This window comes from Nerophis lumbriciformis, linkage group LG05, assembly GCF_033978685.3.
Source record: "Nerophis lumbriciformis linkage group LG05, RoL_Nlum_v2.1, whole genome shotgun sequence".
In the NCBI taxonomy this organism is placed as follows: domain Eukaryota; kingdom Metazoa; phylum Chordata; class Actinopteri; order Syngnathiformes; family Syngnathidae; genus Nerophis; species Nerophis lumbriciformis.
The window spans coordinates 32,058,752-32,075,817 of NC_084552.2; the positions used below are offsets into that span (position 1 = coordinate 32,058,752).

Sequence of the window (17,066 nt, forward strand, 5' to 3'; positions counted from 1 at the left end):
TGTCTAGTGGAATCCATAATATATCCATCCATCCATTTTCTAGCGCTTATTCCCTTCGGGGTCACGGGGGGCGCTGGAGCCTATCTCAGCTACAATCAGGCGGAAGGCGGGGTACACCCTGGACAAGTCACCACCTTATCGCAGGGCCAACACAGATAGACAGACAACATTCACACTCACATTCACACACTAGGGCCAATTTAGTGTTGCCAATCAACCTATCCCCAGGTGCATGTCTTTGGAGGTGGGAGGAAGCCAAAGTACCCGGAGTGAACCCACGCAGTCACGGGGAGGACATGCAAACTCCACACAGAAAGAACTCACGACTACTCAGGACCTTCGTATTGTGAGGCAGACGCACTAGCCCCTCTTCCACCGTGATGCCCGCCATAATATATTTATATGTTTATTTTAGTAACAGAGGGCAGCAAAATATGGGAGTTTGAAACCCCTATTTTTTCTTTATTGTCGTTTGGGAAGATATAATTATCTACCTTTTAATATGCTTACTCTAACTAAATATTGAATATTTATTGAAGACAAAGTGGTTGTGTAAGTGTGTTGACTCATTTTCAGTGGATATGTAAATCTGTACTGCTAAACAAGTTGTACACTGACTACTCTAAAATATATAACCAAGTTTAATGAGTATCATCCCTGAACAAGATATACTGTCATAAAAATGCTTGCTAAAATGTGAGTGGTGTACTTTGTGTGCTGAATGCATTAAAGTGAGCGGGTGTCGCTAATGTTCGGGATCTTTATCACAGATCAAAGCATCTACTTTGTTCGCACGAAGCTCTCAGGTAAGTGTTCCAATGTTTATTCCCTATCGTAACCAGTGTGAGGAGTAACGTCCAAACAATCATGGTCGATCTATGGTTTTTCTTTGCAGAATGGGGCCAGCAGCAACCCTTTTTATTCGTATTACATGGTAAGGACTAGTATTCCTTGTTTACTTTTACATGACAATGGCTCAAGTTTTCATCTGCCGTCAGGAATCTGAGAACAAGTACAACCAAGATCAAGACAGCATCTCTGTCCCTCAGCCCCAATTCCAGAGTTCTCCTCTGGAAAATGAAGCCACAATGTCTGACCCTCATAAGGACTTCATTCAGGCTTTCAGCCTAAACCACGTGCAGGACAGCTTTCCAACATCCCAAAGTGTGTCTTCAAGCGGCCATTATCACGGCGCCAACCACAAATCGGTAGATACCTACACGAAGAACCTTCCTGAAAACCTCTACAAGGACTCAAATTCATACAGCTCAAACATGCAGGATCTTTACCAAAATTCCAGAGAAGATGAGAAAGTCTTGGCTAAATATCCCAGCACTTTTGCGAATCCGTCCCCTGACAAGGATCTCTTCACCTCCTCAAAGGGTCCAGTGTCGAACCTGTTTTATTCTGCCTCCACCAAGTTTCAAACAAACGGAGGAGGATTCCCTCATAATAACAAACTTGCTGACTCTGGATTATCTGGGTCAGATCTGGATGCATTCTCCCCTTTCTCCACTGCAGAGCCATTCCCCAGCCCGCTAGTAAAGAATTTATTTGGAGATGGTGGCAATGCCAGGGACTCATTTGGTGCAAAGCCATTTGATAGCAAGGATAATTTTAGGTCGTCACCCCTGGTCCAATCAAATTATTCTGACGCACAGCACGAGATTGTGCTCACCACTCCGCAGGGAAGCAAGCACGGAATCCTCCACCCGACCCCCTTCAATCAGGCCCAGAAACTGATGGGGTCGCCGGATTCTTCTCCGACTGAGTCAGAGCACGTGTGTAATTTTTCATATTTGACATGCATACCACTACAAAGTTATGTTGTCAACTTCTAAATAGCTTTTATGTCTTCTTGGACACCAAACTTCCAGGTGCAATTCTCTAGGCGTCCACCAAAGCCACTGCCTCGTTCCAAACCTTCCAGGCCACCCAAGCCAGCATACTCTGTAAGCCAAATTTATGAGCATAACATTCCGCAAGTGACGTCTCTGGTTGTTAAGGTGGAGCCTGATGCAGCTGTGTCTCCGAAACCTCCTCCAAGACCGTTTAAACCGCTACCCAAGCTGCCCATTCACCTCAAAACCGATGCTGAGGTATGCTGCTTGTTCAAATCGTCTCTCTGATTAGCCCCTAAGGAAGTTATAATGAGCCACTTTGTGTTGCAGGACAACAAAGCGGCTGAGTCGGAGGGCTACCCCGTCTTTGAGGACATTTTGCTGATGGGACAGGTTTGGGGACTGACTGACTTACACTATTCCATTAGTAACGTGCTTAGGTCCACTTTGCACTTGAAGTCTGGCTCTTGTGAGTGCTTTAATCCGCGCTCAAGTTCGATACACTTTGGCATGTTTTGAAGAGGTGGTCCAAGGCATAATTTCATGCACAGTTGCACATGCCCTGAACATAGCAGAGTTATGGATTACGTTTAATGTGATTGCTTATCGCAATTTCTTATTGATAATCAAATGTATGTTTAACAGAAATATGCCCAAAGACTCAAAATCGTTCAAAGGTTCAAACCCACGGCACATTTGCTCGTCCGCGACTAGGGATGGATAAAGAAACTCAGTACCATAGTGGCACCAGGACGTAAACAGTTGTAACAACACTGAACTGAAATTACATGTTGGTGCCTCATCTCATTGTTGAATGAATGCAGATTCAGTCTTGAAGGTGATATTGTGCAAGTAACATTTGGTAATGTAGCGTCCAACACACACACAGTCTGATGTTCTTTTTAAACTTTATTGCCAACCTTAGCAGTTCTCAGTTTCAGCACTGCACTCACATTTTGCTGTAGTGCTAACCTCAACAGCGACACAACACTTTCTCATTATCCATCAATTACAGTACCAGCAAGGTGCATTCAGTAACCTTGTAATTTTGAACCTCAACATGCCTACACAAGCAAGTAATTTTTTTTCCCCAGTCTGTGTTCACATTTTGCTGTTTTTACTGGGATAATTGACAGTTTGTTTTGGCAATTTATTGTCATATTATTTAATTTATTACTTAGTTATAGTTTTATTTGTATTATATAAATAATAAAATTACTATTCTGTTCAACTAATTATCACAAAATTAATAAATAAAATAAAAGAAACATTAATTGTAAACTAAATTTGTATGTTATCCATTTTCCAAGTACCGATTTGGGCACCGTTTAAGCACTGTTTCAAAAGTACCGACTTGCCGGTCTGTAACAACATTCTTGTGTGTAATAAAAGCATGCCATTTATTTATTCAACGTGATCGTTCCTCTCACAAGTAATCTCATACAATCGAAATAATCAGTAGAACTCGAAATAAGCAGTGATGGCGAAAGAAAACATGTCTAAGCACAAATGCTTAGACATGCCCAGAAGATGGAGACGGGAGGAGAATCACGCCCATGTTCAACAATGTCTGGATGGTGTAGTTTGAGAACACATTTTGTGTAGAAGTTCTTGATTAATGTTTTTCAAAGCAATGTATATTCGTCGAATATGGTCCAAACAGGAGAGGTGTGTAGAAGACTGGCCAGAGGACAGTCCTCAGCTGGACCCCGGCTTCAAACCAGTGAGCAAAGGCTTTCATTCATTTGCACTCGAATGGAGGACATCTTAACTCAAATCTGTGTTTTGCTTTTCAAGTCCGGGACGTTTAAACTCCGCCGTGAATCCCTAAAAGTAAGAGGTTTTATGAATTGCCAATGAATGGAAAAAAATGGAAGCCAACAAAGCCAAGCCTCTTTTTTCAGGTGAAGATGGACCATGAGATAGCAGAAAGAGGCAGTGGAGAAGAACAGGATGATTATGGAACTCAGGGCAAGGTGAATCATCATTGTTTGCAAATTCCTGTATCGTGATTCATAAACATAACATCAGCTAAGGTGTGAACATGTGCCACAGAAAAAGGGGAGGAAGTTCTCCCTGATGTCCAGAAGAGGCTCAAAGGTAAACCAAGCAGCTACAAATTAAAGATTACATCAGTTTATTTGTGCTGACAAATAAGTTAATTTGCAAGGACACATTTCCTGATGACAACAGGAGCTTCACTTTACCTACACAAAGAAAATTATCAAAGGTAACAATCAGGAATTAGCGTGCATCATTCGAAGTGAGATAAAGAGAGAGAACATTCTTCCTACTATCTGTTCTTCTTTTGTCAGGACTATTTTTACGACATGGATTCATCACCAGTTGAGAAAGAAGATGGAGTGCAAAGTTGGTCGGACACAAAGGTAGGGCTTTTTTTCTGCATTTCAACCTTGTTGTCTTTGTTCAAGTCTGACCCATGTGTCTTCTTTTTGCGTGAAGAAGAAGGACCCTCTGAAGAACAAAGTCAACCAGCTGCTGAGGCGTGCGTCCACCAGTCTCATCAACAAACAATCGACTGCTGAAAGCAAGGTAAACTATCATGTGACATGCATGTAAAGCTACTGCAGGTGTTGTCAGTCACAGCTTTTCTGCGCCCCGTCATCAGCAGGACAATGACTTCATTAAGAAAAAGATGCAAATGGAAGATCCCACCAACACATGGCACTCTCACGTAACGCACACACTCGCTAATATATCACCCTTTTGAATGGGTATGAGCATGTGTTGCACTTATGAAAAAATTGTCAAATCTTCTCTGCCAGTGCCAAACATCTTGTTGTTTTACGCAATATACAGTAGTAAACATAATTATGATACGTGTACTAATGTTACACAGATAAGACATATATAAGAGATACTGTACAGTAATATATAATTTAGTAATTAATTAATTAAGTAATTATAATTAGTAATTTACACACACACATAAAATACATAAAATGTGCTCAAATATGCATATTTGTGTCTAACTTTAGGTCGTAGTAAAACGCAAAACAGTGAGGACCTGTGATATGATTAAAAAAAAAAAAGTGTAAAAACTGCGATAGAGTAAAGCCACACAATTCAAAGCGCGAAGTGACGAGAGACAACTGTTTCAACAATTCAAAAATGTATTCATGCAACCAACAAGGGCCACAGTGGTGTGTGAAAAACCACACACAGCCACAACGGCATGGCAACTCCTCTTCATGTTTGTCTCCAGCTTAGTCACACACTTCTGTGGGATGGCATACCATTCTTAAACCATCATTTGTCAGAAGACAGCCAACATTTTTGTGTTGGTCACCCTGGCACAAACAGTACGCCTCACCCGAAAAGATTTCCAAAAATGGATGCATTACGGCAGCTGAATAGCGCTGCCGTACGGCCGTTCCCATCGCCGTTCTGTTGTGGCTCTGCCATGCAACAAAATAGCACAGACTTTTTCAAGATCTCGCAAATTGGCGTTATCATGTGATAAGGGGAGTTGTAGGAAAGGGAACCACAAACAGTTTATTCTCTACTTCCAGAGGAGCAGAAGCAAATAAACTTGGTCCTTCCCTTTAAGATACGTAATGGCTGCTGAAGGGCAACACCGCAGAACGTGTCAAGCTTTGCGCTTCATCAATACTCACAGACGAGCGTCTGTGACGGCACTGACATGACCTGTGGAAAAGACGACAGTTTTTCCTTGCAGAAGGACAACTTTTTTTTTTTTTTTTTGTGGCAAGCAACAACACAACAATAACATCATCCCTGACAAGCGTTGCACACACACATCTCATTCCACTCTCACTAACCACTCCCCTGCTTCACCGTCCCCTGGATCCCATACATTTCCTTATCCATTGTGTCAACGAGGTGAAATTAGGTCTGAATACTTTGTCCATCCCTGCTCATTAGGACATTTCAAAGTGTTAATCCGATCCACCTTGAAAACAGGGTATTTTATATCGAAAGTAAACTGGATAATTTATTTAGGGTTTGTGCATGAGTTCTTGTCCAACAAAAGCATATTTGAGCTCAATTGTAGTGTGTGAATGTGAGCGTGAATGCTTGTCTGTGTATCTGTGTTGGCCCTGCGATGAGGTAGCAACTTGTGTAGGGTATACCCTGGTTTCCACCTGAATACAGCTGGGAAAGGCTTCAACCGACTCCCAAGAGAGACAAATGGTAGAAAATGGATGGATGAATGGACTATTCGCTGTTTTACAGTCACCGGCAAATATAGAAGCTCTGCGTATATTTAGCGGAGCCATGGCGGTGCCACCCTGCAGCTAATGGAAACTGACACATTGACTTAAATGGAAATGGAAAGAGTCTGTCACCGTGGTGGTGCCGTTTCGCTGCCATTGCGCATCCAGCGGTAATCCAATTCAAGATGATTCCACAAATGTTGAAGGGGCTGAGGTCAGGACTGCTGGCAGGCCATTCCATAATGTCCACTCCCAAATTCCCATGATCATCTCTGGTAACCCTGCTATGTGGGGGCGAGTGTTGTCATCTTGGAGAATAGAGTTTGGTCCCATCGGTAGCGTCAGAGAGAGCTATGCATACGTTTTTCTTCAGGGTCACAAAAAAACGCCCAACAAAGTACTAAATCACAACACCTGAAAAAACCCCCACAATTGAACCATAAAGTGAACATAAACATGCAAAATTGTGGGATTTGTAATATCAATTTATAATGTCACCGATTGTATTAGTCCAGAGTTTCATACTTTGTACTTTACTTTGTTTTACATAGCAATGTGCAGCTTTCTAAGTTGTTCAGTTGCCAGGCTTATTTGATAGATTTTATTCAAAAGACTAAACTGTCTTACTTGTTGATAGTAGAACATGCTATGTTACTTGATTATTGCTCATTTATGTTTTTACTAGTTTTGTTGGGACCAAATGTTTAATTTGAATATGACTCTTTTTCTATGACTTACATTGCAGTATTGGTCTTATTTTGCCCAAACAGTGTTTATTTGTGACATTAATCTTGTGGCATCACAGCAAAATAAGCACAAGACATATTCATTACATCACATGTCAGCTGACATATATTTGAAGGAAGAGGTATCGGAAAGTGAAGTGCTAGACAATATTGGTATATCGTATAGGTCTATGGGTAAAAAGCCAATAACACACGTTACTAATTTGGATTGAAAATTTGATTCAAACACCTTCCTTTATTTTCACAAAGAAAGTGAGAAAACTTTAAATAACAAAATAAAAGCAAATCAAATCTTGTGTTAACATGTAAAAAATATGGTGTGAATGAATTATAAGTATGAAGAAGGACAGGATTGAGTAAAATCTGCTTCTTCCTACCCCTTTTCGGATATGTTGAATTGTGCAAAAAAAACATGTGATGTTCCTCATTGTAACTTGTTAAGCACATCTGAGACCAATAAACCATGCCATAACATACCATGCAAGTGTAAAAATAAGTTAACTGCTGTTAATATTAGGATAATTATTGACTTAGCAAAACTTGTTAATGATGTGCAACTGGTTCCCCAGGAGGCCATGTTTGACTACAGCACGAATGTGGAAGAGAAAGTTGGACAATGGGAGACTGACGGCTACACCAGTGTACGCTCTTTTGAATTCCAGACTCTTCCAGAGCAGTTAGTGATGATGTAGTTGGCATGAGCTTGTGTTTATTTTTCCATACAGAATGGCAAAAAGAAGAAGAAGTTCAAGTTAATCTCAAAGAAACATCTCCCTGGGGAGCAGTCCAAGGGGGCATATGGATTCTCCAATCGCACAGACTCAAATGAGTATGTATTTGAGGATGAGGACAGGTTAAGGACTCCTCATTCCACCAGACAGGTAGTTTTATTTGCAGATATAATACCAGATGTGCATATCTCACAGTGTCAATGTCATTAGGGCGGGCTCGTAGACATGAATGCTTTTTCTGCAAGCATGCCCACTGGATTGAATGACCAAGAACCCTACTGGCCTGAGGACTACAAAACTGTAATGTCTTCCTCTTTGAATTCTGTCAGTGTTGAGCTTTCTGCTGTTACATGACTTTATTTGTTTTAAGCAGAAGAAATCCATGAAGAAGAAATGGCTGCACTTGGCTCGCCACAACTCCAAGGTGTGTGTTTGTGATGTGGAACAAGCAATCATTAGGCAAAGTCTGAAATATTGCGTTTTGCTACTAATAACAGGAGGACATGCCGAACACCAACGAGCAGTATTATGAAGAGCTGAACTCAGATGACTACAAGCTGGTATTTGTCTAATCATCAGTACATTTAAAAACTTATACGATTAAACCTGTCTGTAAAGTACAAAACATGTTCTAATAGCCGGAGTGTTTATCTACCTACACCATCAAGAGGACGGGAGGTTAATTGGAAGCAGGCAATAATTTGAGAGAGGCTGTTATTTCTAAAATGTTAAAACTATATATATATATATATATATATATATATATATATATACAGGTAAAAGCCAGTAAATTAGAATATTTTGAAAAACTTGATTTATTTCAGTAACTGCATTCAAAAGGTGTAACTTGTACATTATATTTATTCATTGCACACAGACTGATGCATTCAAATGTTTATTTCATTTTATTTTGATGATTTGAAGTGGCAACAAATGAAAATCCAAAATTCCGTGTGTCACAAAATTAGAATATTACTTAAGGCTAATACAAAAAAGGGATTTTTAGAAATGTTGGCCAACTGAAAAGTATGAAAATGAAAAATATGAGCATGTACAATACTCAATACTTGGTTGGAGCTCCTTTTGCCTCAATTACTGCGTTAATGCGGCGTGGCATGGAGTCGATGAGTTTCTGGCACTGCTCAGGTGTTATGAGAGCCCAGGTTGCTCTGATAGTGGCCTTCAACTCTTCTGCGTTTTTGGGTCTGGCATTCTGCATCTTCCTTTTCACAATACCCCACAGATTTTCTATGGGGCTAAGGTCAGGGGAGTTGGCGGGCCAATTTAGAACAGAAATACCATGGTCCGTAAACCAGGCACGGGTAGATTTTGCGCTGTGTGCAGGCGCCAAGTCCTGTTGGAACTTGAAATCTCCATCTCCATAGAGCAGGTCAGCAGCAGGAAGCATGAAGTGCTCTAAAACTTGCTGGTAGACGGCTGCGTTGACCCTGGATCTCAGGAAACAGAGTGGACCGACACCAGCAGATGACATGGCACCCCAAACCATCACCCAACCATGCAAATTTTGCATTTCCTTTGGAAATCGAGGTCCCAGAGTCTGGAGGAAGACAGGAGAGGCACAGGATCCACGTTGCCTGAAGTCTAGTGTAAAGTTTCCACCATCAGTGATGGTTTGGGGTGCCATGTCATCTGCTGGTGTCGGTCCACTCTGTTTCCTGAGATCCGGGGTCAACGCAGCCGTCTACCAGCAAGTTTTAGAGCACTTCATGCTTCCTGCTGCTGACCTGCTCTATGGAGATGGAGATTTCAAGTTCCAACAGGACTTGGCGCCTGCACACAGCGCAAAATCTACCCGTGCCTGGTTTACGGACCATGGTATTTCTGTTCTAAATTGGCCCGCCAACTCCCCTGACCTTAGCCCCATAGAAAATCTGTGGGGTATTGTGAAAAGGAAGATGCAGAATGCCAGACCCAAAAACGCAGAAGAGTTGAAGGCCACTATCAGAGCAACCTGGGCTCTCATAACACCTGAGCAGTGCCAGAAACTCATCAACTCCATGCCACGCCGCATTAACGCAGTAATTGAGGCAAAAGGAGCTCCAACCAAGTATTGAGTATTGTACATGCTCATATTTTTCATTTTCATACTTTTCAGTTGGCCAACATTTCTAAAAATCCCTTTTTTGTATTAGCCTTAAGTAATATTCTAATTTTGTGACACACGGAATTTTGGATTTTCATTTGTTGCCACTTCAAATCATCAAAATTAAATGAAATAAACATTTGAATGCATCAGTCTGTGTGCAATGAATAAATATAATGTACAAGTTACACCTTTTGAATGCAATTACTGAAATAAATCAAGTTTTTCAAAATATTCTAATTTACTGGCTTTTACCTGTATGTATGTATGTATGTATGTATGTATGTATATATATATATATATATATATATATATATATATATATATATATATAACAAGTCACTTTACTACTTGTCACTAATTTAATAGTGGTTTGTAGTGAATGAGAATGTGTAAAAGGAAAACATAGCTCACTTTTAATCACACGGTTGTTAATTAACAGATATACTGCACAACACAGCAACAGTAGAACTAATGTTGTAATTGCATCAAGGAGCCAACTAATTATCAAGAATTAATAGCGCTAATGAGTTCATTGAAAACAACAGTACAGTACGGCAAGTGTAACATCCATGACTTTCAAACCAGTAGATGAGGAGCAACATTTTTAAGCACATGCAGAGGTAGCTAAAGCTATCGGTTCAGATGCATACTGAGTTCCCAGATGGTACACATTTAGGGAGGGAAGAGTCCGTGGCCACTTGTCTACTCAAATGCAGTGCAACCCAGACTTCAGCTAGCAGAATCAATGGGTAGTGATTGTGCCAATGAGAAGCTAGACCTTGACATATGTCCCCAGATAGCAAAAAGTAATTAAATCAAGATTAGCTGCGTTTCCATTGCAGTTTTTTGCAAAATAAAGCGATATTTCAAAAATTTCGATTAAGTACATTTGCGGCTTGTAGGTGTTTCTATTAAAGGGTGTTTTGCGTCATGAGCCGTGATTCTCGTAAAATCAAATTTTGCGAGACTCAACTTTGAGAAAGATATTGCAGCCAGCGCTGTTGCTATGATGTCAATATATGACGAAGGTAGTGGGTGATCTCTCAAAGGCAACGTCCTTACGGCTCCCTTGACACATGTCCAGGCATGTGGGTCTCCCAGAGTCTGCGGGAAGGCACCCGCGAGACTGCCCCTGTGCAGCAATGCCGCCTCGCTCCCCTCTAGCCGACCGATCAGAGACTTACGGCCCCCTTAACATTGTTTGGGCATGTGGGTCTCTCAGAGCCTGCGGGTCGGCCTCTTTTGCAGGGAAGGCACCCGCAAGACTGCCCGATGCGGCGATGCCGCTTCGCTCGGCCCGGCCATCCGATCGGAAGCAAAACCAAGACCCGTCTGCCGTAGTTGTCATGCATGGGCGCACCGCCGGTTTGGTGTTTCGGTGCCCTATAAATGCAGAAAAAGTGTTTCCATCATGCTTTAGCGAAAACCTAAATATCGAAACGTCTCAAAAACTACCTCATGAGAGCCCAAAAATGTTTAAGCGATATTTGAGAAATTTTTTGGTATATGGGTGTTTCCATTACCAGTTTCTTACTGTGATATGTAGGCTTTGCGCATTTCTAGGGATAATGGAAACGCAGCTAAAGAGATTTGGTCAGACATCAATGTTGACATCAACATTGATGTCTGACATTAAAAAGAACATTGAAAGTGCTGCCATTGTTCAGTAGTGATGGAGGATCGGGGGACAAGCTGGAATTAATACTGCACTTCAACCAATAAGGAACTTTAAATTTCCTATAATTAAAATAACAGTGCACATTATTAGAACTGTTACTTTTGCACATATGCTAAACCTTAGAAACTATCATATATCATTTCGTATTTACCATTTTGTTATTGAAATGTAAAACGGGTCAAATGTCAAATGGAGCTACTGTCATCTTGTGTTACTGTCACGGTCAAACACGAGGAGACTTCCTGAAGCATCGACTTTCAATGTTTTTTTAATTACAGACCTGGTGGTCATTTGCCTTTGTAGATCATGCCAAAGGGAATAAGCGGTAGAAAATGGATGGATGGATGGGCAACCAGCGACTTGGCGGTTCATTGTCTATAAGCATTAATGGAAGCATTTACGGCATTTCTTGTATTTTTTCTCTGCTTTGTATTATTTGTGCCCTTCTTTTAGAAAAAAAACAAATTCAAGGCTCAGTCTCGCAAACAAAAGCCGATTCGCAGTTTACCTGAACTGGAGGAACCAGGCGCATACAGCCATGCTTCTTACGCAGAGGCGCCTTATGTACGTTTTTTTATTCTATTTTCATTCCCATTGCTGCATCTTCAAAGGATTTTTGGGATAATTTCTTTCCCATCTCAACAGTCGGACCACTGGCTTGGCGAGGATGATGTCATGCGGAGTGGAAACCCACGCAGGAGTACCAAAGTGGACTACAACTACGAAGTGGATGAACTGGCAATCTGCAAAACGGTAATTGGGTCATGCTGATTTATTTCCCTTTAAAGGCATATTTTTGGGCGGGTCACTCAATATTGACTTCCTCTTTTTTTTTTTTTTTTTGCAGAAAAAGTCAAAGCGCAAAAGCTTATGGAAGCACAAATCGAAGGTAAGAATGGTCTGAGCTTTGGTCTGTTGAGAGAACATCAAAAAGCATTCTGACGTATTGTTGTTGTCTGTCTCTTGGTAGAACAAAGAGTGGGATGACCCCAGCGAGGACTCAGCAGCCCTGTCAGAGGCGGCCCATGTCAGTGTTTACCTCTTTCAGGACATACCAAAGACTATAAAAATGGAACCCATTACCTCCCTGCTTGGCACTCAGTATCAAGGGTTGGAATTGGGGGTTAAATCGCCAAAAATTATTCCCGGGCGCGGCCACCGTTGCTGCCCACTGCTCCCCTCACCTCCCAGGGGGTGATCAAGGGTGATTGGTCAAATGCAGAGAATAATTTCGCCACACCTAGTGTGTGTGTGACAATCATTGGTACTTTAACTTTAATTTTTTAACTTGAACTGGTTTGAGACTGCTCAAAAACTGAACTTAAGATGTAAAATTAGATACAAGTGCTGTGTGTCAAATGTAAAAAGACAAGGGGTCACTGTGCGTCAACTTTTTTGGACATAGCGCTCATTAAGACAAAGACAAAGCAATCATGCTGTCATGTTATTGGAAATGGTGCTATAGCTGGAGTGCTAATGGTTTCCCCTCTCCCTTCTTAGGCTGAAATGCTGGCGGCTCAGAGGGACATGGCGAACAGTGTGGAAGACACTGAGGGTGACGGGGTGAGTGTGTCCATATTGTGCCTGACTACTGTGTAGTAAGTGTTTAGAAAATGTTGTCACTTTATTGTCACTCTGTTCTGCAGGACACGGACAGCTTGATGGAATGGTGGAACACAGTGGAACGTGAGTCACATACCATTCTGTTCACATTGTATGTACACAACTGTTGGGACATACCTCACTGAATAAATCGAAATGAAAAATAACATCCCCATCTTCACCTGTCCGATTGTCTTCCAGAATGGGATGAGCTTCCATCAGACGAAGAGGAAAAAAACGATGATTCCACGTAGGTGTTTTTTATTTTTTTCTATCTGAATGTCTCGGACGCCTCCCTGGTGAGGAAACTTCAGGGCAGGACAGTACTAGGAGAGTAGGGTAATACTTTTAAAAGTCCCATATTTAGAATTTTGTTTACCAATTTAAAATAAGTCTCATAGGTCCCAGAGTGTATTGGAAATGTTTGTCCAACATCTAATTACCTAGCTGGACTTTTGAAAGTTTAAAAGTGCCCTATTGGGAAAACAACATTTTGTGAGAGTGTGTTTGTCTACACCTATCTCCAAGAAATATGACATACTTATTTGGACATTAAGTAAAACTCAACTTGAGGGCAGGAGCTCTGAATGAGGTCAGCGGAGTTTTAGGAAACAAAAGAGGAAGTAGGATTAAGTATTATTTTAATCTGATGTTTGTATGCGCACAATAACACCGACATGCAGTGATGTAAATGCTTATGCTAAAAGCATTTTATTTATGCAGCTCTGTATTGATCGGGGTGTGTATAGGTGTACCTAATGTTGTGACTGGATAGAATCTATGAAGTATAAAGCTAAAAGTATTTTTTTTTAACCTGCAAACCCAAATCTACGGATATCTACTTCTGGGTTCAAATGCCCGTTATCTGTTTTGTCCATTTTCCAATTGTGCACGAAATCTGAAATTTTAAAAACGATTCGTTATCCATTTTTCATGTTGGTTCTGGAAACAATATTGAATAAACTAATTGTTATTTAGTTTTTTTAGTGTGGGTTTTATTTCGAAAAACAAGTGAACGGAACCTACATGGACTCTCTCTCGTATGCCGCTAACTGATAGTTGACAGAGCTCCAGGCTTTGTTTTAAGATTGGTAGCGAAGCCTGCTTTTCTTCAATCAATCAATCAATCAATGTTTATTTATATAGCCCTAAATCACAAGTGTCTCAAAGGGCTGCACAAGCCACAACGACATCCTCGGTACAGAGCCCACATAAGGGCAAGGAAAAACTCACCCCAGTGGTACGTCGATGTGAATGACTATGAGAAACCTTGGAGAGGACCGCCTATGTGGGTAACCCCCCCCCTCTAGGGGAGACCGAATGCAATGGATGTCGAGTGGGTCTGACATAATATTGTGAGAGTCTAGTCCATAGTGAATTCAACATAATAGTGAGAGTCCAGTTCATAGTGGGGCCAGCAGGAAACCATCCCGAGCGGAGACGGGTCAGCAGCGCAGAGATGTTCCCAACCGATGCACAGGCGAGCGGTCCACCCCGGGTCCCGACTCTGGACTCTTTTCTTCCAGCACTGTCCACTGTAAAGTAGTGGACGTATACACAGGTCGCGCTTATCTTGCTAAAGGTGTTTCAGAGGCAGTATAATTTCAATTTGGAAAGAGGTTTTTCCTTTTATGCCATGAAATTCCACAACTTTAAAGCGATCGTTTGAACGCCTCTTCTTTAAAAAATGAAGCAAATATGTGAGGGACGTGATTGATTTTTCTTCCGTTTGATGCAGACTTATTGAACATATTACTCTTAAAACATAATTTTGCATAATATGGTCCCTCTAACAACATGCCCTCTGGCAGGTCCTTCACTATCTTGGCGAACAAGGTTCAGCGAGGCCTGCGCGTCTTCAACAAAATCTTCATGGAGCGCGCCGAGGTTTTGTGGCAGCATATCATCAGGCTGCACGCCCTGGCCGATGACATCATCATCTTCCACCAGAAAGCCAAGGCGGCAGGCATCACCGGCGGCACCACGGCGGCCGTCGGTGGCGTGACAGCCATCGCTGGCCTGGCCTTGGCACCTTTTACGTTTGGCGCCTCCCTCATTATCACGGCTGTCGGTGTAGGTGTCGCTACCGCTGGAGGGATCACCACGGCCTCGGCGACCATTTCGGATAATGTTAACAACATGCATGAGCGCAAGAAGGTGAGCGGCGTGTGTTTGTGTTTGTGTTTCCTGGCTGCAACTGCCTGTGTTGCTGTTGTCAGGTGGAGGCAGTGCTACAGGAGTATGATCTTCACTTTCAGGACGTGGCCAAGGTCCTTAACTTCGTCAATCACGGTATCTACAAACTGCGCGGGCATCCTTTCCTCCGGTCCGGCACACAGCACTACTCCGAGGACTGGGAGGTGCGCAAGGCAGTGCAGATGATCAGCCTGGTGGACTCGCCCGTCATGCGAGCTTCAGAGGTCACCGAGACCAACCTGGCCTTAGTCCAAAGATTTCACAGCAGCATTGACAAGTATTTCCTCAAGGAATCCCGGGAGCTGAAGAGAAACTATAAGAAGGAGTTTGTGGCTCAGATAAAGGAGGTTGCCAATGTGCTCAATGATGGAGTGGTGGAGCTCAACGCCATCAGGGAGGAGTTACAGAGCGCGGTTGGGAACATTTAAATGTTGAGGAACAGCTGCACCTTGTGGAGGAGATATGCAAGAGTTCTAGGAGAGGACCAAATATTGTATTACTGTATCACTGAAAGAAATACACCTTTGGCAACCATTTGCTTAGTTAGCACGTCTGCTTTGCAGTCAGGAGATGTGGGTTCAAGTATCGACATAGACTTTGCATCTTCTCCAAGTGCTTGTTTGAGGGTTTTTTTAAGGTTTTTACGACTTTGGTACCAACCAGTCCAGAATATAACCTGCCTTTTGGCTGAATTAAGCTGGGATAGGCTGTAGCTCATATTCGTGACCCCAATAAGGACAATCCGTATTGAAAATGGATCAATATAAATACTTTTTATTATAATATGAAAATCGTTCTTCTTGTTGTAGTTTGTCGGTGTATTCAAATGTAAGGCATTTACACTTTTTAAAAAAAGCACTTTTTTGTGTGTGGGTTAAATGGTGTGGTTCCCACTAGAGTGTGGCTTTAAATTTTTCACTGTAGTTTAAACAATAATAGCACCATGCAATCCACGTAAACTACAATTTAATGATTTAACTGAGGAACAGCAGTATATACATATAACATTTTCATATTACAACATTATAGTATTATTCCAGCCATTTTCTGGTGTATGCATAAGGCGGTGTTTTTATATTAATAACATGGACAGTATTTGAAATGATTGCATATTAAAACACAATGTTGTATTGCAGATACATGTATATACATAGTCATAGCATTTTATATGTGAATGTTTTAAAAATGTATGTTTCTAAATTTGGAAATGTTTTACTGTAAAAGTAAATGATGGAATAAAGATAGTTTCTCACCTCAAATTTAATGGGCGACAACTAAATGGTGTGGTCGTTTTCTTGGTGCAACTTCAGCTCAGTTTGCACACAAGTTTATTATATATTTTAGTTTTTTATATATTTAATAGTTTAGGCTAATTACATATACTTGGTTCAGTTAGTATTAATTTAATATAAACTACAAATAACTCATTTTACAAGTTTGACAAGTGTGTGTTTCTTAATTAACTACAGTAATAAGTAGTCGTATGGTAGTTATTTAGGAGGGCTTGCTATTTGCTACTGTAAACTTTTCAATCAGTGTTACATTAACTTAATATAACAGAAGAAATGGACAAATAAAAAAGATGGTTTGACAAAAACAGACTAACCTTGAATCTTAGTAAAACTAAAATAATGCTATTTGGTAAAAGTAGAAAAGAGCATCATACACGAATACAGATAGACGGAGTAGATATCGAAAGGGTTAAAATAAACTAGATTTTTGGGTGTAATAATAGATGATGAAATGAACTGGAAATCTCATATAAAAAATATACAACATAAGGTGGCAAGAAACATTTCAATAATGAACAAAGCAAAATATGTTCTAGACCAAAAATCACTTCATGTTCTCTACTGCTCGCTAGTGTTACCATATCTGAGTAATTGTGTAGAAATATGGCGAAATAACTACAAATGTGCACTTCATTCATTAATAACTGTGTTACAAAAAAAGATCAATTAGACTG

At 41.1% G+C, this 17,066-nt stretch overlaps 1 protein-coding gene across 6 annotated transcripts in view; it reads left to right on the plus strand.

The window, feature by feature from the left end:
- LOC133606657 (uncharacterized) overlaps positions 1-16,367 on the plus strand; it is a 29,394-nt gene extending 13,027 nt beyond the window's left edge. For 2 of the 6 annotated variants that reach the window (XM_061960828.2, XM_061960829.1), the window contains 27 exons: positions 771-806; positions 896-934; positions 999-1,781; positions 1,878-1,952; positions 2,007-2,099; positions 2,172-2,234; positions 3,505-3,564; positions 3,639-3,674; positions 3,746-3,817; positions 3,897-3,941; positions 4,012-4,071; positions 4,157-4,228; positions 4,305-4,394; positions 7,356-7,427; positions 7,512-7,667; positions 7,728-7,817; positions 7,888-7,941; positions 8,015-8,077; positions 11,756-11,866; positions 11,948-12,055; positions 12,150-12,191; positions 12,273-12,329; positions 12,803-12,865; positions 12,949-12,988; positions 13,106-13,154; positions 14,716-15,061; positions 15,124-16,367. In XM_061960828.2, coding sequence (XP_061816812.1) covers positions 771-806; positions 896-934; positions 999-1,781; positions 1,878-1,952; positions 2,007-2,099; positions 2,172-2,234; positions 3,505-3,564; positions 3,639-3,674; positions 3,746-3,817; positions 3,897-3,941; positions 4,012-4,071; positions 4,157-4,228; positions 4,305-4,394; positions 7,356-7,427; positions 7,512-7,667; positions 7,728-7,817; positions 7,888-7,941; positions 8,015-8,077; positions 11,756-11,866; positions 11,948-12,055; positions 12,150-12,191; positions 12,273-12,329; positions 12,803-12,865; positions 12,949-12,988; positions 13,106-13,154; positions 14,716-15,061; positions 15,124-15,528 — 3,180 coding nt within the window. In that variant the 3' untranslated portion in view covers positions 15,529-16,367. The remainder of the gene's footprint in view (positions 1-770; positions 807-895; positions 935-998; positions 1,782-1,877; positions 1,953-2,006; positions 2,100-2,171; positions 2,235-3,504; positions 3,565-3,638; positions 3,675-3,745; positions 3,818-3,896; positions 3,942-4,011; positions 4,072-4,156; positions 4,229-4,304; positions 4,395-7,355; positions 7,428-7,511; positions 7,668-7,727; positions 7,818-7,887; positions 7,942-8,014; positions 8,078-11,755; positions 11,867-11,947; positions 12,056-12,149; positions 12,192-12,272; positions 12,330-12,802; positions 12,866-12,948; positions 12,989-13,105; positions 13,155-14,715; positions 15,062-15,123) is intronic. The other 4 variants (XM_061960831.2, XM_061960830.2, XM_061960832.2 and 1 more) reach the window with 4 other exon arrangements.
- Positions 16,368-17,066: the final 699 nt, after the last annotated feature.